Below are 21,778 nucleotides of genomic sequence, written 5' to 3'. Positions count from 1 at the left end.
GTTTAACTCAAGGACGGGTTTATTATCCAGAAATTCAATTACCCCATAATCTTGGAAAACAGCACATCCTGCCTCTACTTCAAAGGCAGTGGCTCCCTTGGCCCCTAGAATGAGCCTAAAATCCTTGTGGTCCTCACGGCCCCACATGATGGGCTCTGTTCACCTCTCCCTCCTGTCTTGCCACACTCCACCTGACTCTCTGTATTCCAACCACCCTGGCTGTCTTTCTGTTCCTGGGACATGACAAGTTCACTCTTACCCCAGGACCTTTGCACAGCCTGTTTCTAGGCTGCGGCCAATTCTTTTTTGTCATCCAGATATAAGCTCAAAAGTCACACCAAGAGCGGTCTTCCCTGATGAACTGTTTAAGAGAGTGCCTCCACCCAGTCATTTTATCTCATGAGCTGGTTTTTTCTTCACAGGCAGAGTTGCTTGCATGTTTGTTTGCTTGTCAGGCTCCCTCAACTGCATGAAGGCAGAGTCTTTATTTTGTTCCCTGCTGGGTTTCCCTGCATCTAGCACAGTGCCTGGCACATAGTAGGCACTCAGAAAATACTTGCTGAATGAAGGAATGAGTGCATGAATGAATGGTGCCAGGTTTCTCTGGAGAGACCCCTGAGAAATCAAGGTGGTGATGGGTATTTCCTAGGGGTAACTTGATCAATGCCCCTTCCCCAACCAGGCCACCAAGTACTGGTTGGCAGTGGCAGGGTCTTGCCTGAGAGCACAACATCCTTGACGTTGATCATAGCTCTTCTCGCGCTTTTAGAGTTCAAGCATCTGCAAGACGGCCGTGCATGCAGGAGTCATCAGGAACGAGAGCGGAGGCTACGTGGACGTGATGCCTGTGGACAAAAAGAAGACTTACGTGGGCTCACTCAGGAATGGAATCCAGTCTGAAAGGTAGGGCTGCGTTCTCTGGCTCTTGACACCCAAGGCCTGCCACGGGTGCCCCTGGGGCCCCTGGGAGGAAAGCCAATGACCTTGACCCTGAGAGTAAAACTCAGGTAGGCTTGCACTCATTCTCACCAGAATATCCAAGACGAGCCTGTTCTTTTCTCTTCTTTTCTGTTTTAAAGATAAGAATGTTTTTCTATGACAACATGTTATTGTAGACAATTTAGAAGCATCCAATAAGCCCAGAGAAAAACAAAACAATCATCCATAGCCGATCACCTGGGGGAGTTGCTGTGAGATTTTTGGTGCGTCTCCCTCTGGCCCTTTCTCTGCCTGTATGAGTGTGAAACAAATAGGATCAAACTATGTTGACACGATGGTTCTCATTTGCAACATGGTAGTATAGTTACATTCGTCACAGGAGTAAGGGCAGAGGGTCTGAGTCCAACAGACCAGGCTCTGCTTCTCACCAGCTCGGTGACCACGAGCCAGCCATTGATTTCCTTGCACCTCACTGTTCTCTCCTGTGATATGGGGTCAACAGTGGTCTCGGCCTCACAGAGTCACTGGAAGATTAATCCAGTGGCTGTTTGGTACCTGAGAGCAACAGGCCCTTGGTAGAGGAGAGTTTATTACTCTGTATTTTCACAGAACAGATTCTCTAGGCTGCTCCTAAAACCCACGCCCCGTGTCACTGCTGGTGACCCCACGTCATTGCATCCAGTGAGCGTACCACACCTCGCTTCCTGGTTGGGCAGTTCAGCACTCCTCCACCCTGGGGCAGGCAGGGGGCAATTGTCACCATGATGACCATCCTCACAAAGGACTGTCTGAAACTGTCATGCTTGTTTCCTGAAATCCTTGGAAGTGACATTCTCAGATCAAAGACGAAGAGAAAGTCTAAGGCTTTGGGTATGCCTTTCCAGAATGTTCTTCAGAAGGGGTCCCAGTACCACTTCAGGCTGCCAATCCATTTTCTGGCACATGCTGCTCAGCCTCACATGTGTCCCTCAGTTGTCCATGGAAGCATGTCACAGCCTTGCAGCCCAGGAATCCAGACTCCACGCCCAGGGTCTCCTCTTGAGACCCCCATGACCTCACACGAGGCACCAGCCTTTCCTGAGCTTCAGTTCCTGTATCCGTGAAATGGGACTGATGACTCATCTTCCCTGGGGGCAGATCCCCATTGGGAGTATATTTGTTTGTAGGGCTGCTGGGGCGAGGTACCCAGACAACAGGGGGCTTATACCATAGACATTCATTTCCTCGAGGTGCTGGAGGCTGGAAGTCCCAGATCAAGGCGTGGGCCGGGGATAGAGTAGGGGGGACTTCCTCCTGAGTCCTCCCTCCTGGGTGTGGAGATGGCCACCTTCTCCCTATATCCTGACATGGTCCTCTCTCTGTGTGCATCTGTGTCCTGCTCTCCTCTTCTAAGGACACCAATCAGATTGGATCAAGGTTCACCTTGTCACCTCATTTTTAACTTCATTATCCCTTGAAAGATGCACTCCAAATAGGGGCACATTCTGAGGCACTGGAGGTTGGGACTTAGCCATAGGAATGGGCCAAGGGGGGGACACAGTTGAGCCCATAGAAGAATGGAGTGCTGAGATTTTATATTTGAGGGGCCTTCTTTCAAAAAAGAGTGTAAAATCAAGAACACAAAATGTGCCAGGCCCCTGGAAGCCTAGGCTCCCGTGGCCCCCCATCCTCCCGGGCTGCCTGGGAGTCTCAGGATGGCGTGCAGATCCCCCGCCCCAGGGGCCCACACAGGAACTCTGCCCTTGGGCCCCGACGCTGCAGCCAACACTTCTGTGTCTTCTCCTGCAGCATGGGCAACTTTGGGAAAAGCTTAATGAAAGGAAATTCCATTGATTTAATGGGAGGGAAATGAGGCAGCTGATGAGGTGGAATTTCCCGGCCAGGCTGGAAAGAAGTCCCAGGACCCCCCTCCTCTGAGCTCTCTATACCCCTGAAGAGGAACCGGTCATGCCGAGCAGCTTGGCCTCCGTACTCGCTGCCTGGCTCCTCCCTGAGGACATCGCAGCGGCTCCCTGAGGGCTGCCACACGGCTCAGTGTGCAGCCCCCAGAGGTGGGTGTCTGGGGAGAGCTGGGGACTGAGATGGGTCCCCAAAGTGGCTTCTTTCCCATTGTCACTCCCTCCCCCCCAGGCCCAATCGTTCTTTCTCTCTTCCCGAGGGACCCGCCCAAATCGCCACTATCATCATAAATATCTTCCAGGCAGGCTTTCCCAGGCCCAGAGGGGGCCGATGCCCGCCGCACTATTCAGAGGTTCTAGTGAGTTTCTGCAGCATCTCCAGAGTTGAGATCCTGCTTCCCTTCCTCCTTGGATGCTCTCTTGTGCCTCAGTTTCCCCACCTATAAAGAGGAGGGTGATAGCACCTACCCCCCTGGGGTAGTGGTAAGGCAGTGGATCTCAAACCCAACCCCACAGACCAGCAGAATCCAAATCAGCTGGGAGCTTGCTAGCAAAGCAGATTCTGTGGTGCTCCCCAGACCTGCTGAGTCACAGGCCCCAGGACTAGGCTCTGGTGCACTCAGGAGGATGATATGAAGGTGGTTAAGTCCCTGGAACTTACAGACACTGTGTGGGATTCTGATATTTTGCAATTAAGACTCATTTTTTTCATTACATATTCATGGGGTTCCAGGACCAGTGCTGGGGTCCACAAGCAGCCAGATGACAGAGTCCATCAGAAGGGAAGGACTAGGCCGGGAGGGCGTGCGGAGTCTGATGACATTTAGACATCTGCTCCACTGCTCACCAGCTGGGTGTCCTTGGGCACGATGAATCCAGTGGCCCTTGTTGTTATGCTATACCTTATAAGGTCTGCTGTACACCTCAAGGCGCTATGGTTCTTACACACAGGGCCAAGCGACTTGTGTGTGAAAAATAGTCTGTATGGATTGTCTTTCAGGATGAGGGGGAAAGCACCTTGCAGGAACCCCCTCTTTTATCCTTGTATCAGTCCTTCCAATGTGCACCCACTATCAGGGATCTTATACTTGGCAAGCCCACACGATGTCCCAGGCACTGGGATCCAGCAGGGAAAATGTAGCCTACCCTCTTCCCATATGGGGTGTGTCATCCAGTGGGGGTACAGATGATGAGACAAATAAGCCCTGCAGCTGTAGGGTCTCAGGCATCACTGTTAGGGAGGGAGGTGCAGGCAGCTGAGCATGTCAAGCAGGGCCCCACCTCACTATCTGGAGGCTCCTCCTTGGTGACATGGCTCCAGCCATGCGCTACCCGCCCCTTGTTCAGATGGGATCTTGGCAGCCCTCTGCACAGAGACCAGAACTGAGAAATCTCCCAGGAGCCTGTTCCCATTAGGGACTGTGGGAACGAAGCCTGGGGCTGGAGAGGCCTTTCTCTCCAACCTCTGCCTGTATCCTAGAGTAGGTCACAGTCGGTCCCAAGGGAGTTGTGGATGCTGGACACTCTGGGACCCATTCGCAGCAAACTTCATTCCAAATTTAGGGAATCCTTCAATCAATCACACAAACAAGAGCCTCCTGAATAGAATTCTCAGCACATGGGCCAAAAGCTGCTGGTCTTTTTCTAGAAGAGGATTTCCTGAGAGTTTTGAAAAATGAGTGTGCAGAACTGGGACACTGTGAGAGGACTGGAATCTTCTATCTCACACACACGCCTGCAAAGGATAGCAGAGGAAAGGAAAGGTGTCAGGAAGAGCTTTTGACATTGGGACTGGCGTTTCCCTGTGTATTCTCGTAAAGAAGCTGGACATCTGGATGAATATTGGTTTAGGAATTTGTCCTAGACCAGGACTAATTTTTTTTTAAACTGATTTCACAAGGATATTGGGAAATAGACCAATGATGACAGATAGCATTCTTGGTCACTTTGTTTTAGCAAATACAAGCCATATACAGAGGTTGATGGTATCTATGTGGCTGGACTTCCATCCAAAAGTGGACTATTCAGGTAGCATTTGTGGGGCAGCTTCTGTGCCAGGCACTGTCCTCCTGGGATACATCCAGAACACACTTGAGCCACATAGTTTCTAGTGGACACAGTAAAAAAGAAACAGAAGGGAAATTTTAGGATTTATTTGATTTAATCCAGTGTATCAAAAGTGTCATCATTTTAACATGTATTAATAGGAAATTATTGATAAATATTTTTTTAATAAATAAGACCTTGGAGATGTAGTGTGTATGGCACACATGCAGCACATGTTTGGGTGAGCCCCATTTCAAGTGTTCAGAAGCCAGTGTGACTGTCGGGACTCGTAAGGGTTGGGTGTCTGAAAACCACTTAATGCATACAGAAACTCTGAGAAATAGAGACTTAATGGTTGTTGTTTCCAGATATCATGCGCTCTGCACCCTCCCTCAAGCCAGCTGGACCAAGGCTGGGTGTCAGGTTCCCTCTGCTGTGCAAATGGGTGGGTTTCCCCCTCCCCGTCCTCTAGGATCTATACATGCTGTAGCTCATCTCATTCCCCCAGCAGCCCCAGGAGGTGGGGGACCCCAGTTATCCCCACTTTATCAATAAGGAAAGGGAAGCACAGAGAGGTTAAGTGACTTGTTCAAAGTCACCCAGCCGACAAGCCACAGAGCCGAGACTTGAACCCAGGCTGCCTGCCCCAGCACCCATGCCCTTCACCAGCACACATGACTCCCACCATAGATAGGTCCCTGAGCCTGGGGACAGGCCCTGCCTAGGAGTGGCCGGTGAGCCTACAGTGCTAGGGTACACTTGTTTCTATCTTTAAAAGCATTTATTAGAAAAGAAATACAAACTTACTATTTAAATACTAAGTCTAGGGAGTAGAAAATAAGAGTCCCCCACAGCTGCCCTGTTAACCTCTGTTAATTGCTCATTTATAGCTTTCTAGGCCTTTCCCCCCGGTGCACATACAACACGCATAAAAATCAAAACAGAGATCATGTTACATTGTTCTAGACTCTTACCCCTAAAGAATACTTTTATATTTCATGAAATAGGGGAAGGGTTTTGATGGGGTTTGGGCTTCTGTGGGGTAGTGCGTTCATCCCTGTGTGTGTACCTGCCACGTGCCAGGCACACTGTCCTCTCCCCGAGAGGAGCACAGGGTTTAAACCACGTAGGAAGGACGATGTTTGCATCTCAGCGTCCTGGAGCTCCTGCTGGATGCCCGCACCGACCGAGGGCTTGGCGGGAACGAGCTCCCGCCCTCTTCCCACTGCCCCTAAGGAGTGGGTGCTTCCACGAACAGATGTGGGAGCGGGCTCAGAAATGGACTAACCAAAGTCCTGCAGTAAGCTCTGAAGCCGCATCTGTCTGACTTTTGAATTCTCTGAAAGATCAGTAAATGGATGAGACTTTGGGAAAATAGGGTTCGAATCCTCAAAACAAACAAAATACATACACAACATACCAACGTATACACACACATGCATATGTACATATTACATGCACATGTGTACATAGAAATGATATTTCTTTAAAGATTTTTATATATTTATTCATGAGAAACACAGAGAGACAGAGACACAGGCAGAGGGAGAAGCAGGCTCCCTGCAGGATCACGTCCTGAGCCCGCTGGCGTCCCTAGAAATGATATTTCTTAATCATAAAAAAGAAATCACACACTTAAAAAGCCAGAAGGGCAGTCCTGTGTTCCTTTCCTACTGTCCTTTTGACGCTGGGTTCCGTGACTCTGTGGAGTGAGCTGTCAACTGGTGGGTAAGCCCGCGGTCCCTCCCGGGACAGGCCACCCCGCGCCCGGAACTGCCTTGCTGTGCTGTCATGCAGCTTGTGTCGTGTGGCGCCACATGCCCACTGGTCCCTCCCTGAGTGATCCTCGCCCGCAGCCCTAGGATGCAGTGGGATGTTTGCAGCTCCTCTCGGGCCTGCAGCCTCCCCCTCCCACTGGGACCTGGCTGGGCTGATGTCGTCCTCAGATGTGGCGCGCCACAGCCCGACTGCCCAGGATAATGGTTGGGGACCTCGAGACACCGGGGTCCCCATCCTGGCTGTGCCCAGAACCGGTATTCGATTTGGGACAAATTGCATCATCTCTCAGAGCCTCAGTTCCTTTTCTGTAAGCAGCAAGAACCTTAGAGGTCTTGTGGGGTGGCCGAGAGGGACACATGGGGTGAGATTATGCAATGACCTAGGTGGCATCCGGCAGGCAGTACAGGTGGCCAGAGCTGCTGGCCCTCAGAGGTGTGTTCCCACCAAGGGGCAGGGTAAGCGATCAGCACAAGGCTGCGAACCCCTCACCAGGGCTGAGTTGTGACCCCCGGAGACTGCAGACCCTGGACATTTCCTAGAGCTCCCTTGTCACAGCTCGGCCCAAACAGATGAGCGCTCTGTGTGCCCCCAGTCAGCTAGAGCCCCACCCCCAACACCGCAGGCTTCCTGGCCACGCTGGTGGTGCTCCCCAGCTCTGCAAGGGACTTCTGTGTGGCCTTTCTCTTCCTCCCTCCCTTCCCCCCTCCTTTCCTTCCTTCCTTTTTTATTTTTAAAATGAGCGAAACCTCAAGAAATCATTTTAATTTTAAAATGATTCTAAGAAATTAATTTTAAGGGATAAAAACCTTAATTTTAAGAAATGTCAAGATAATTTTAAGGGATGGCTACCACTGAACATCCCACACCCAGAAACGACCAGTGCAAACACGCTGGTGTGTTTCCTTCCAGATTTTTTTCTGCTCACAAACACCTTATTGCTTGTTTTTGTTTTAACCTAGAGGGATCAGACTCCCTGTATTGTTAGGTTAACTGTCTTTTTTCAATCAGCAGCAGCTTGTGAATGTTCTCCCAAGCCACGTCCCAGGTAGCCACGGCATCGTGTCAGTGGCTGCACACTATTCCCTTGTGTGGACAGACCACCGCTTGACAGACATCCAAGCTGTTTCCTTTCTCTTTTCTGTGATAAACAACGCGGCAGAGAACATCTTTGCACAAGCCTGTGTACTTTCCTAACAGTGTCTTAAGATAACTTCCTTTTGGCAGATTAGTCACCAGAACTCCTCTCTCTCTCTCTCTCTCTCTCTCTGTCAGAGGGCAGCACTTCTTGCTCCGGGTTAGGCCTGCCCCCAGTGGCTTCCATGGTGGCAAGAATGAAAGCTACTCCCCTTACCACCCAAGGTCACAGCTGATGCAGCCCTTGCCCGTCCCTCCAGCCTCTCATTGCATTGTTCCTCCTCATTACCCTTCATACACTGGCCTCTCCATTCCAGGGACACACTGAGACCAGGGGCCTTTGCACCTGTTGTCACCTGACTCTGAAACGCCTCCTCCCCCCCCTCCCAGGCTCTGCAGCTGCCATGTATTCCTGTGACAGGGGCCTCCTTGTCATTCAGCTGCTGCCTCCTCAGGATGCTCCGTCCCATACCCCGCATCCCTCACCTCTGCTCTGCTCTGATCCCATCTCCCAGGGCCTGTCACTGTCTGAGATGATCCCTTATAGGTAATTTGCTGTTATCTCCCACCCCCAGTCTCAGGTCCATGAAAGCAGGAACCTCCCCAGTCCTGCTAACCCCATGTCCCCACCCCGTGCCTGGCACCTAGTAGGTGCTCAGCTGCACACCGGCTGAATGGCAAATTGCTGAGTTCAGAAATTTATTCAGAACTCACTGAGGGATTTTTTTTTTTTCACTGAGGGATTTTTTTTATACATTTTATGAAAATGGTTTAAACCCTTTACTAAAATTGTTCAATACCTTCTATGAAAATTGCCCAGAAATGCTGTGCCAATTGACACTCCCTCCTCCTACATATGGGAGTTACAACTAATCCAAGGAGAGAATCGGGATAGGAGGGTGAGGTTTAGGAGTAGGGGGCAGGAGACCAGTTTACATTGAGTCAATCGCACCCATTCTTCCTCAAATACACAGCCACTGACTTAGCAGGACTGGGGCTCGGTCAGTGTTTGAGGCACAAACAAATGGGGACCCACCTGGAAGGCTTTCCTGAGTGGCCCAAACCTGCAGGAATTCTTTGCCTGAGACAGTGGATGAGCCTGACACTTGTCACATTGACACCCTCGGCGGTATCAGCACTCTGGTCTGTGTCAGCAGGGCCTGCTCTTGCCTCCGAGGTGGATGGCTTGCTCACTGGGGATGCTTGGTAGATCCAGGCAAGACGTCCAGGTACCTTGGGGCACTTGTCTGGACAACAGCCTGAATGGCCCTCTTGTCCCTGGGTTGTTTAGGGCCCTGTGTGGGGGAGAAACCACGGCCTCATCTATAGATTTTTACAGAAGTAAGTCCGAGGCACAGACCTTGGTATTTTTACCAGCGTGGCTTGCCCACCATGAGGGATAACTGAGAGCCTTGAGGCTCTGGGTGGTTCTCCCAGACTGTTCATTTGGGCAGAGAATCTGGGGAAATCTCGCAGCCCAGAGGCCCGAGGGGGGCCCTGGAACCGGAGCTTTCCAGAAACCAGCAGGGCAGCTGGGGTAACCCCAGCCCCAGCTCGGCCACCCTCTCTGTCCACAGTCTGGTGGGGAGCTGCTGGCAGGGAGGCCGGAGTTCTGCTCTGTCTGGACTCCTGGCTCTCCCTCACAGCCCCATCTCGCCAAGTGTTCCCATCTGATATGCGTTTCAAAAGTTCAGTCCCAGGGTAGCCAAGAGCACGGAGCTGCCATGAGGGAGGGGGAAGATCCCCAGGAATCACCGGATCCCCTGCTTCCTGAGGATTGCTGCCCTTACCAAGCAGTCTGAGAGGGCGAGGGCCATCTGTCTGGTCTGGTGGTTTCCAGGCTGGGTCCCTTTCAGCTGGAGGGGAGACTCTGCTGGAAATCAGGCTTCAGTCCTGGCTGGGCTGTTAATCTTATGTTCAAATTCATTCATAATGAGCAAAATGCAAGTTAAAACTCTGGATGCCATGCCCTACTTTTGAATGGCTGAGCACCAAAAGCTGGATGCCACGCGGTGCTGGCGAGCTCATGGGCTGGACCGGCTGCCTCAAGTGTTGATAGGACTTGTCCATTGGTGGAGCCATCACAGAGGGCAGTTTAGCAAGCTGTCCAGGTTGGTCCTGGGATGCCCAGTTCCCCTCCTCGGAGCATATCCGCAGGTGCTCTCAGACTTGTGTAGGGGAAAGCTAGCACTCCTTGGCGTTGTTTGCAAGAGCAAAATATTACGAGCTACTAAATCTTCATTAATAGGGATCTGGTTGGCTGTCGTTGGAATACTTTAATATAATAGAATACTGGGCCGCTGAATATAAAGCACGGGGGGCTCTTTGTGAACAGCAGCCCACCACAAGCTATGTGACACACAAGGGCCAACAAGAATGTGGAACCCCTACAAGCCCCTCGCATGCTCCCGGCAGGGAGGCAAAATGGGGCAGCTGCCTCGGGAAATAGTTTGGCAGCTTTTTAAAAAGGCAAACATACATTTAACGTATGGACTCAGCAGTGCCACTCCTCGATCTGTATTCAAAAGAAAAATGTGTCCGTACAAGCACATGTCCACACACATTCACAGCAGCATTTCTCATAGTAGCCGGAAGTGGAAAGAATCTACATACCCATCAACTGGGGAATGGATAAAGAAAATGAGGCCTATCCCTGTGATGGAATATTATTCGTCACAAAAGGGAGTCAAGTACAGATCACGCTGCCACATTGAGGGATGAGCCTCACACACCTCCTGCCGGGCGAAAAGAGGCCAGGTGCACAAGGCCGAGTATGGCATGATTCCGTTTACGTGAGATGTCCACATCTGTACGGACAGGAGTTGCCGGGGTCTGTGGGAGGGGAACTGATTAAAACTGGACGCAGACGATCTTTTGGGGTGATTATGATGATCCAAAAGTGGTCGTGGTTGCACAACCCTATAAAATCACTAAAAAAAAAAAAAAAATCACTGGATTGTATATACTTAGGGTGAATTTCATGGCATGTTATACCTCAGTGGAGCTGGGTTTTGCTTTGTTCTAATTAATTTATTTATATTAACATAATTTATAACAATTAACATAAATAATAGTTAATATAATTATAAATTATTTATAATAATTAACATAAATTTATATTAATTAACACGCTGGTGGAGGAGGGACAGAGAGAGAAAAAAAAATCTCAAGCAGACTGCCTGCTGAGCATGGAGCCCCGAGACGGCCCTGAGATCATGACCGCTCAACCAACTGAACCACCCCGGCGCCCCATCAGTAGAGCTGGGAGGTTTTTTTGTTTTTGTTTTTGTTTTTTTTTTAAAAACTTTTGTTAGCTGAAGGATTTAACTGCCGCCCTGCGAGTGGCTGTTACTAGCTGTGTGACCTTGGGGAAGTCCTTGCTTTCTACTGTTTCTGTTTTCTCACCTGCCAAACAAGGCCACTAAGGGCACCCGCCCCCCGAGGAAGGTGAAAGGGCGGGAAGAGAGCGCTTCGCAGAGTCCAGCAGAGGGGGCCGCTCTGTTTTAGTAGCGGTGCGGGCGTCGTCGCTGTCACGGTGCCGTCCTGCCAGCCCGCCCGCCCGCCACATGGCCACCGGAGGAGCCCGCGGGTGGCAGCCCACACCAGGCGGAAGGCTCGGAGGCCGGAGGGGCGCTCAGTTCAGACGGATCGGGGCTGGAGGTCCCGGGGTTCAAGACCAGAGCTCCCCGCCCTGCCTGACCCAGATTCAGACCCAGGCCCCGGGAGGAGAATGGGATCTGCCAGCTGTTCCTGGGCGCACGCAGCAGCTGTGTTTGCAGCAGCTGCGGGGAGGTGGCCCTCGGCCACAGTTCCCCACCTGGGGCAAGGGGGCGCCCGGCTCTCCCTTCCCCGAGCTAGTCTCTGTGGAAGGCCCTCCAGATCCTTCAGTAATACGCCTTCTGCCTTCTTTTTCAGCCTGAGGACCCCTCGAGACGGAAAGGCCTTCCGGATCTTTGCCGTCAGGCAGTGAATTTCCAGCGCCGGGGAGAAGGGGGCGTGCGTCTTCAAGAGGGCTTCAGGGTTTTGCTTTTTATTATTATTTTGTCATTTGGGAGGGGGGTGGGCTGGGGATATAGAGAGGCAGGAAACTTCCTTTGAATGGCGTTCAGTGTCACACCCTTTGTGCCTTTGTCTCGAACCACACGGAGAAGCAGCGTCCTTGGGGGCCCGGCTGGACAGCTGGTGACTGGTCCTGCTGAGGCCCGGAGGTCCCCATCGGCGCGCCCGCTCTGCACGGATGGTCACCAAGGTGCTCCTCCCCAGTGCTCCTCCGTGGGTAGGAGAGGGTTCCAGGCCCCCGGAGCTGGCAGATGTGGAGCTCACGCAGGGAGGCACGCAGGGGCAGGAGGAGGCATAATGAACACCCGAAGGGCGAGTTTCAAGAATGGAATAGAAGGTGGCTATTTAAAAACTTTGAAAACACAGTCTGTCCCTACCAGTGGAATAAAATGGGGTTAATGTTTGCTGGTCAGACAAATGGGCTGGAACCAGGGGGCTGGGGAGGTGAGGCCGGGGCCCTGCCCTGGCACCTGTCCCTGCCGGCACCCCGCCTCCCGCAGGCTGGATCTGTAGACAGCAGTGCTGGTTTATTTAGAGTTCCACGGTAACGCCGGAGATTTACCATGTCTTTGTCCTTCCCTTTGTCCACGTGGCCCGTCTATTTGCTTCCGTGACCTTTGGTCTCATTGAGGACAAATGAACCAGGATCCTTTCTTTGCCCCCCACCCGTGTGGCTCCTGGCCCAGCCCAGACTGGTTTGTGCATCACGTTCCCCACCAGGGTCTTCGCTTTGCAAGTGGTTCTGTTGGCAGCCCACTTTTTTTTTTTTAAACTTAGTATCAGTTGGTTCCACTGAGGTGTCTAAGAACAGCCAAAGGAGGGCTGTTTTGTTGCTGCTTTTAAAAAGTGACAATTAAATATGCAGATTCCCCGATCCATCTGATGACCTAGTTTTTAGCAGTGGGAGGAATGGATTCCTTGGTACATTCCTCGCCCAGGTTAGCAGCTCTGGGAAGAGGAACAGTTTGTGGTTATGAAACCATCCTGCGGTGTAATAGCAAGAGACGGTAACACTCTAGAAAGATTTCTCTTCCTGTTTTTGTGGAACAGCCCTTGCCAAATGCTCCTCGGGCTCTGAGGAGTGCGGTGCTCTCTGGCTTCCACTTTACAAAAGTTCTTCATAAGCCCAGACCAAAACCCACAGTGAAATAAAATACCTTTTTGTAAATAGCATTGCTTTGCAGAAGGTAAAATTCCACCCTCCACCAGCAGGCTGGCCAATCTATCACTTCTGTGAACGCCGGTTTTAAATTTTAAGTTCATTCTTCATCAAAATATTGCAAAGGCAAAGGAACTAGCAGGCAGTTTTTTAGAAAAAACAAACGAAGCAAAACTAAGATGATCCGGACAAGGAAGTCTACCAGGGGGAGTAAGCTGGTGTGTTGTTGAGAGCACCCCTACTTCGTGCACACGCTGGAGGTAAACAGCTTCCCTCTTCCACCTCTGGGGAGCTGCTATAAGCAGTGCAACTCGTAGCCCAACAGAGCTGAAACTAGCAGAGCTGTTTTTAGTTCGTGCATTGCGGGCTCATAGTAATTTGTAGGTTTTGACAATTTGACCCCAAATGTCAGAGCATAAGAATTTGGTTGGCCTGACAGTTATGTGTCTAGTTATAGCCAAAGATCTGAGTACTGGGAAACTTCTGGATTCTAGGTGTTGTGCTGCTGGACTCTCCATCAGACTTTGCTCTGCCACCAACCTTCTGTGGCCTGTGGCTTTGTTGAGACTACAGGGTTGGGTTTTTAGAATTCGAGACAGTCCAGGGGCTCTTCCCATGGGTTTGTTGGAAGCATCCTACCCAAGGGAGAATCTGAAACATCTGGTGCTAGTGGACCCCGTCCACTATTTTAAATTTGAGTTCCCTGACTGGCGAATGCCTCGGTAACCGGCCGGCCCAATGGGATAGGCAATCCTCACCCAGAACCGGAACTTGCTCTCCTTTCTGTACTCACAAACATTTTGAAACTGGAACCGTTTGTCTTCCGAGAATGGAAACAAGGCAGCAAAGTCTAAGCCCCTATAATCAGAGGCCACCTCTCACTTTGCGTGTTAACGAGACCCACCGTGCCATTGGCACGGAACCCACAGAAAGATGACAAATCAGGCCAACAGTGTTGCTGGGTCTCCTGCCTCCAAAATAAAAAGTTCTCATTTCCTTCAGATTTTTGCCCTATCATGTTCTGAGTTTTTATATTGTCTGTAGGCTCACTCAGCCCGCAGCTTACATGTGTGCTTTTTTCTATGAAAAATGATGTATTTTACTACTTCCTATGTACAAAAGTTTATTGTAAATTTTGTGTGTGTGTGCTTTGCATGAACGGGGGCCACGTTGCTGTTGTTTCAATAAAACTGGTTTGATTTCTAAAGTGTTTCTGTGATGTATCTCTTCTGGACAAATTTGAACAGTTTGTGAAATGTTTAAAAACCTCCTCGAAGGCTCTTGGCTCTTGTCAACACCACTTCTACTAAGTGTGTCGCATGTAGGCAGGGAGATGCTGAAGGCTGCAGTATTTTCTGGAGCCTCCGGGAAACCTCCACCTGATAAGTGGGAAGAAACGAAGCGATGTCACAGAAAGTGTGCAAACTTCGTGTAGATGGGGTGGGGTGGGGGGCTCATCAAAAATGCAGATTCTGAGGGCACCTGGGTGGCTCTGTCAGCTGAGTGTCTGACTTTTGATTTCGGCTCAGGTCATGATCTCAGGGTTGTGAGATCGAGCCTTGCATCAGGCTCCGTGCTGGGCATGGAGTCTGCTTGAGATTCTCTCCCTCTCCCTCTGCCCCTCCCCCACTCACACACTATCTTTCTTCTAAAAAAAAAGACAAAAAAGAATACAGATTCTGGTCCTGCAGCTCTAGGCTGGGCCTGAGAACCTGTCTTTCTCATGAACTCCTAGTGACATGCATGCTGGTCCCCGAGAGCATACTGTAGGTGCCAGCTAGAGGCTGCTCCAGCGGCCCCAACAAAGCACCATAGACTTGGTGGTTTACACAACACAGATTTATTATCTCCCAGTTTAGGAGGCTGAAATCCAAGATCAAGGTGGCAGCAGGGTCGGTTTCTCCCGAGGTATCTGTCCTTGCTTGCTCGGGGCCACCTTCTCCCTGAGTCCTGTGTTCTGTTTGTTTGTTTTTGTTTTTTTTAAAGATTTATTTACTTATTTATTATTTATGATAGACACAGAGAGAGAGAGAGGCAGAGACACAGGAGGAGGGAGAAGCAGGCTCCATGCCGAGAGCCTGATGTGGGACTCGATCTCGGGACTCCAGGATGGCGTCCTGGGCCAAAGGCAGGTGCCAAACCACTGAGCCACCCAGGGATTCCCCCCTGTGCTCTGTTTGTACGTCCCTAGTCCTACTGGATCAAGGGCCTCGCCCGTATGACCCCATTTAACCTTAATTAACCCCTTAGAGGTCTCATCTCCAAATACAGTCATATTGGGAGTCAGGGCTTCGACATATGAACTTGGGGAGGAGGGAGCATCAGCCCCTTTTGGTGATTGCTGTCATGTGTCCTTGTGTGTCCCAATCTGCCATAGTCATGGGAGGGTTTCGGGGGCTCGGCTGATCTTTTATTTCACTGTCAATGCTTTTGCTTTTGTGTTCTCAGTCCCCTGCTATGTTCTTTCCACTGATGGTGGGGATAGCTTTCCTCTGTAAAATGTTGATTTAAAAATAATATATGAGCACTTGTGCGGCTGGATTGCAAAAATCATGGACATTGGATAATAACTAATGTCCGGCAAACACTGGTTTATGACAAGAGCATGGCCAAGTCTGTAGAGATGACCCCGCTGGCAGCTCCCCACAGGGCACTGGGGAGCCTCCCCTGCCACCACCATCCCCAGATCTACAGTCTCTTCCACCTGCATCCAGAAGTTCTGACATCCCACGATGTCACCGTCCTGTGCTCACCCCCTAAGTTCCCAACATGTAAAAGTGGTAGCATTGGCTGGGGAAGGTGGCAGCCACAAGGCAGGGGCTGGCTTCCTCCTCGCAGAATCCACTGGAGATGAGGCAGAGAGTATTGCAAGTTCATGCTGAGGTTGTGGTGCCTGCAGCCCAAGCTGCTGACATGGGTTGCTCAGTGCCAGGTGACACAGTGACTGTGAGCAAGCACCTGGTAGTCCCCAGGGAGCCTCCACCTCTTACCAGCTCTGGGACTTGAGACAAGCTGCTTTGCTTCTCTGGGCCTCAGGCTGCTCATGCACGCTTGTGCACGAAATGGAGATTTAGCACACACACACACACACACACACCCGCCACGGGGCAAGGATGACATCAGGTGAGCTAAGATAGCAAAGTGCTCAGAGGCGGTTCTTGAATAATGATGAAGATTTGCACCTGTCGGGACACTTTTGGTTACTGAAACCAGAAATGCATCTAATGGCCCCAGGACTTGTTAGAAATGCAGGATCTCGGGGGCTCAGCCCAGACCCACCAAACCTCTGGTGGTAGGGCAGCACCCTGTGCATTAACAAGCCTCCTGGAAGATTCTGGCGCTAAGGACATGCAAATATCTCAGGTATGAAGGAGGGGGGGTGATTCCTGGAGCCGCTGCTCAGTGATGTAATGTGAGGACTCCTGGTGGACACCTCTACAACCCTCACTGCACCCCCTGTGCTTAGGAGAGCCGCCACCCCGCACACTGTCCCCACGCACGGGGCCGAGACAGTTCGTTGGGTGGGAGAGGTAGGGCCTCTTCCCACAGCTGTCTGCTCCCGTCGGGGAAGAAATCTTTCCTGGTGTCACCCAGTGGGCCTGTTTTAAGTCCCTTTCCTCATAAAGGCCCATATGCCCATTCCCAGGTTTGTCCCAAGCAACTGCTGACAGAACAGGAAGTTCCCATAAGAGTGGAGAGAGGAAGACCAGGGCGCCACGAGGGCTGTTTTATTTTATTTTATTTTATTTTATTTTTTAAGATTTTATTTATTTATTCATGAGAGACACAGAGAGGGAGACAGAGACACAGGCAGAGGGGAAGCAGGCTCCATGCAGGGAGCCCGATGTGGGACTCGATCCCGGGTCCCTAGGATCAGGCCCTAGGCTAAAGGTGGCACTAAACCGCTGAGCCACCCAGGCTGCCCAGGGTTGTTTTGTGTTTTTTTTTTTCTTCCCCAGGGCTTTTTTAAATACATGAAGATTTGCTTCAGTCAGGGTGGCACAGTGCAAGAGTCATGAGTGGGGACCCAGTTGTGTCTGAGTTTGAATCCCAGCTCCATTCTACAAGCTGTGATGCTGGGCAAGTTCCTGAACCTCTCTGAGCATCATGGTGTCCTCCGTAAAAGGGTAGTGACACCAGGGTCTGTTCCATGGGGTGGTTATGTGGATTAATGAGGTCACACCTGAGAATGTTCACACTCACACTTGGTGTGCACACAGCTGCCACATACGTCACTCTGTTGTTTTGAGGTGTGGAGCTTATGCCAGTAGGCATGTGGCACAGAGAGACTACTACCAAATACAATAAAGATGTTCTAATTGGCAGAACTGCCCAAAGATGAAATGGCTCATGTGGAAAGGGAGTGAGCTCCCTGTCCCTAGAAGGATACAAGCAGAAGCTGGAAGAATCTTGGAGTTGAATGACTTTAAGTATTCTTCCCTGATTCTGGTTCCCAGCAGAGACCTGCCTTTCCCCCACTGCCCTGCCCAGAGGGCCCTGAGGACCCAAGGAACAGGGGCACCGAGACATAAAATCCTGGATCCTCAAACCATGGCACCTTTATTTGAAAAAAAAAAAAAGAAGAAGAGAAAAGAAAAGAAAAACAACCTCTGGACCTATGTAGAGCCATTGTGTTGTGTTGGGTCATTTTTGTCATTTATTCACACTCTGTCCAGAATTTCACACCAAACCAAAACCTGTCCTAGACTGCTACTGGGGCTTAAAAAAATCTTTTAGACCCTTAAAAAATAAGGGTAAGTGGATGTTGTATCCAAGAAGCGTGGAGAGGGCCCCTAAACCAATCCCTCCCATCAGCACTTGGCCAGGATCTGAGGTGGGCAAAGAGGCCTCTTCTGTGCCCTGGCCGCCCCATGCTGACGGGAATGGGCCAGCTGGTCAGCAAGCAGCCTCCCAGCTCACCTGTCTCACCCCCTTACACCTTCGTGGCTGGCTGTGGTCCCCGGGGTGTTTCCTCCCATCCACTGCCCCCTCCCCACCTGACACAGGAAGATGGCAAAGGGATTCACCTAAGAAAGTGCCCACTACGTGCCAGGTATGGGCTGGGCACCAAGTATGTGCTGTCATTTACTAAGGACATGTCTTGCAAGGACTTGCTCATTCAATTTATTTGTCAAGAGAAATTCAGGTGCCATTCTACTACGTTTGTCAAAGTGTCTGTTAAAAATGCATTTGGTTGCATGTAACAGAGACCCAAGCACAGTGGAAGGTGGGTTCAGGGATACAGTGCCTGGGGAGTCCCAGGTGGCCGTCGCACTTCCTGCTCTGTCCTCTTGAGCACCTGGCATTTCTCCTTACTGTCAAAAGATGACTGCTTGATCTCCGGCATGCCATAGGCATTCAGGCAAGGAAGAGAGACAATGATGGAGGGCAAAAGGCACATGGTAGCTGTCCCTTTTATTTCAGATGTGGTATTTTTTCAATTCTAGAATGTCCATCTGGTTCTTTTCCTAATTTTCTAATTTTCCATGAACTTTTTCATTTTTTCCCATGTATTTTGAAGGTATTTTCCTTTACGACTTCAGCATAGATAGATGTCAGCTAATTCCTATGTCTGGGTCATTGTGGGGTCATTCACCTTTTCTCTTGAGCAAGAGTTGGCATACTTTTTCTTGAAGGACCCAACCAGTGAATTTTGTAGGATCGTGAGCCATAACATCTCTGTTACTAAGACTCAACTGTGTGGTTGTAGTGTGAAGGCTACCATCGATCACTGGTGCCCAGTGAATGAACATGACTGTGTTCCAGTAAAACTTCTTCTTCTTCTTCTTCTTCTTCTTCTTCTTCTTCTTCTTCTTCTTCTTCTTCTTCTTCTTCTTCTTCTTCTTCTTCTTCTTCTTCTTCTTCTTTTTTTTTTTTTTTAAGAGAGAGTGCATGTGGCTGTGGGCAGAGGGAGAGGGAGAATCTTAAGCAGGCTCCAGACACATCATGGAGGCCAACTTGGGGCTTGATGTCACAACTCTGAGTTCATGATCTGAGCTGAAATCAAGAATCAGACGCTTAATTGATAGCCACCCAGGCACCTATAAAACTTCTTTTTAAAAAGCAGATGGCCAACCTGCAAGCCATAGTTTACTGACCCTTCTCTTGAGTATGGACATTTTAGAGACATTTCTTTGTATGTCTAGTCATTTTGGATTATAACTTAGACATTGTATTAATGCATCATGGAGACTAGATTGTTACACTTTAAGCAGGAAATTAACTTGTCTGGACTCAAATTCTGAATGCTGCCCCTATTGCATTTCAGCCAGCAGCTAAAATAATTCAGCTTTTGTTGGCCTTCACTGCTCTGCTTGGAGTCTGCCCTGTGCATGCATGGTTCAAGGGTCAGCTAGAGACTTGGACCCTCCCCTCCTGCAACTCTCTCCTTTTGGGGTTTCCTCTCTACTTTCTAGCTGCTGTGTCCTCTGCTTCTTTAAGACCTCAGGTCCTTAGTAGACGTTTAGCCAACCCTGCATGGTGTTGATTGGCTTGTCTTCAAGCAAAAAGTTAAAAAATGTGCGAGACTCATGTAGTGTAGTCCCCTTCCTCCAAAGGTTGACTTCCACGTTTCTGCCTGTCTTTGCTTCTCTCAATAACCATCAGGTAGTTGTGTTTTATATTTTTTTCTGGAGACTATAGTCTCCATGTATAGACTAGTTGGTTGGGTTATAGCTACTCTGCTAGTACTGGAAGCATATATATATATGAAGTATAGAACCCCTGAGTCTATGACTTAGAAAAACAATGAAAGAAATAGCTTTCCCAGGTGTGTCAGTCAATAAATCTCCACTTACACCCCGATGGCCTGGATTGGATTCCACAGCCACTCCCAGCTATGAAGGAGTTTGGAGATATGTGTATTTTTAACTGTGTACATTGCAGCTCCTCCTGGAAAGGGGGTCCTGTGGTGAGGTAGAGTGAGGGAAGGAGCCTTGAGCAGACAAGGTGCGGCCCTGGGAACTTACCACAGGTGTATTAATTTCTTGGGGCCACTGTAACAAATGACCACGAATCTGGCAGCTTAACCAACTGAAGTTTATTCTTTCACAGTTCTGGAAGCCATAAATCTGCACTCTAGGTGTTGGCAGGACTGCACCCCCTCTAAAGGCTCCAGGGAAGAATCCTTTCTTGCCCCATCCAGGTTCTGTCGGCTGTAGATGGATGATCCTTGGCTTGTGAGCACATCTCTCCTGTCTCTCCCATCTTCACATGGCCTTCTCCCATCATTGGATTTAGACCCACCCTAAATCCAGGATGATTCTATCTCAAGATCCTTAACTAACTATATCTGCAAAGACCCTATTTCAAAATAAGATCACGTTTTGAGGCTCTAGGAGGTCAGGTATTTAGGGAGACACCATTCAACCCAATCCAGTAGGTAGAAACATATCCTGCAGGCTGAGGGATGGTAGCTCTCAGGCATCTTATCTCCCTGGGATTTTGTCTGAACCCCTTTGCAGCTTTTCTCCATCAGGGCAGCACTCCGGGGGTTGCTGGGTGGCATGGCTTCAGTTTCTAGACTATGCTCAATCTTTTTCCTCTTCAGCTTCTCTTGGCTTGAACCTTTAATAGGACGCTTCTGAAGGGCAGGAAAAGAACCTGGAGCCAGTGGGTCTGGATTCAAATCCCAGCTCTACCACTTATGATCTGGGAGTCCCAGAACAGGTTACTGAACTTCTCTGTACCTTAGTTTCCCCAAATGTAAAATGGTAATCAGGTTGTTTTGAGGCTCAAACAAGTTAACATCATTTTTTTAAAGAAGCATTTGGAAGCCTGGGATATAATAAAGCTTTATACATGTTAGTTGTTACTGCAACTAATACCATTATTTTAACAAATGTGTTGTGCTTTCCCAGGAATGTTTTCCCTCTGAAACCCTCCCCTGGGCCTTCCAGCAGCAGCCCCTGCTATCCTGCCTTCTACATCAGGACAGTATGAACAAAAGGGTCAATTTTGACTTTTAAGTTTCTAGACAGACTTTTTTTTGTTTTGTAACTTTTTATTTTTACATAATTTCAGACTTGCAGGGAAGTTGCAAGAATGTTACCAGAATTCTCAAATAAACTCTACTTGGATTCCCCAGACATTAACATTTAACCACGTATGCTGGATCCTTTTCTTTTCTCAATCATTTAAGAAGAGGTTACAGACTTGAGACCCTCTTTGTTCTAAACATGTTTAGTGTGTATTTCCAACAAATAAGAACATTCTCTTACTTAGAGAGGTTTTCTTACATAAATCCTGGTGTAATTATCTAAATTGGGAAATTAAAGTGGGTACGTTATATGATCAAATCTACAGATACAGACCTTACTCTGATTTCACCCACCCGTCCAGGCATGTCTCTGTGGTAACAAACTCAAATCTTGAATCATTCAGTCTCCGTGTCTTTGTAGTATCCTTGACTCCGAACGAGCACTTCACTGTGTCTTCACCTTTTATGTTGTTTTCAAGATTATTGGCCAAATATTTTGCAGAGTGTGTCCCTCAAATTGAGTTCATTTGGTATTTCTTCATGAGGAGATTCTAGAGTCACATTCTGGAAAGGAATCCCCCACAAGTGCTGCTATCTCTGTCTCAGTGTGGGGTAGCAGGACGCACATGTCTGTTCATGCTCTTGCTGTTGACATCATTTTTGATCATTTGGTAAAGGTGGTGTCTGCTAGATTTCTCCACTGCAAAGGTCTTTTTTTTTTTTTTGTAATAAATAATTATCTTAGGGAGACATATGGGAGACTATATAAATATCTCATTCCCTACT

The 21,778-nt window shown here is 49.4% G+C and overlaps 1 protein-coding gene and 1 long non-coding RNA gene across 2 annotated transcripts in view; both read left to right on the top strand.

Annotated features, from left to right (window-relative positions):
* The window catches only part of CRISPLD2 (cysteine rich secretory protein LCCL domain containing 2), a 64,783-nt gene extending 50,562 nt beyond the window's left edge, over positions 1–14,221 (top strand). The window contains exons 14-15 of the mRNA XM_038538135.1: positions 770–903; positions 11,712–14,221. Coding sequence (XP_038394063.1) covers positions 770–903; positions 11,712–11,766 — 189 coding nt within the window. The 3' untranslated portion in view covers positions 11,767–14,221. The remainder of the gene's footprint in view (positions 1–769; positions 904–11,711) is intronic.
* Positions 14,222–16,015: 1,794 nt separating this feature from the next.
* On the top strand, positions 16,016–17,597 carry LOC119872032. The gene is made up of 2 exons (XR_005358930.1): positions 16,016–16,377; positions 17,472–17,597. It is a non-coding gene; the product is annotated as an uncharacterized LOC119872032 (long non-coding RNA).
* Positions 17,598–21,778: the final 4,181 nt, after the last annotated feature.

This window comes from Canis lupus, chromosome 5 (assembly GCF_011100685.1).
Source record: "Canis lupus familiaris isolate Mischka breed German Shepherd chromosome 5, alternate assembly UU_Cfam_GSD_1.0, whole genome shotgun sequence".
Classification (NCBI taxonomy): domain Eukaryota; kingdom Metazoa; phylum Chordata; class Mammalia; order Carnivora; family Canidae; genus Canis; species Canis lupus.
The sequence above is the reverse complement of the archived record's forward strand: the minus strand, read 5'-3'. Positions and strand labels throughout refer to the sequence as shown.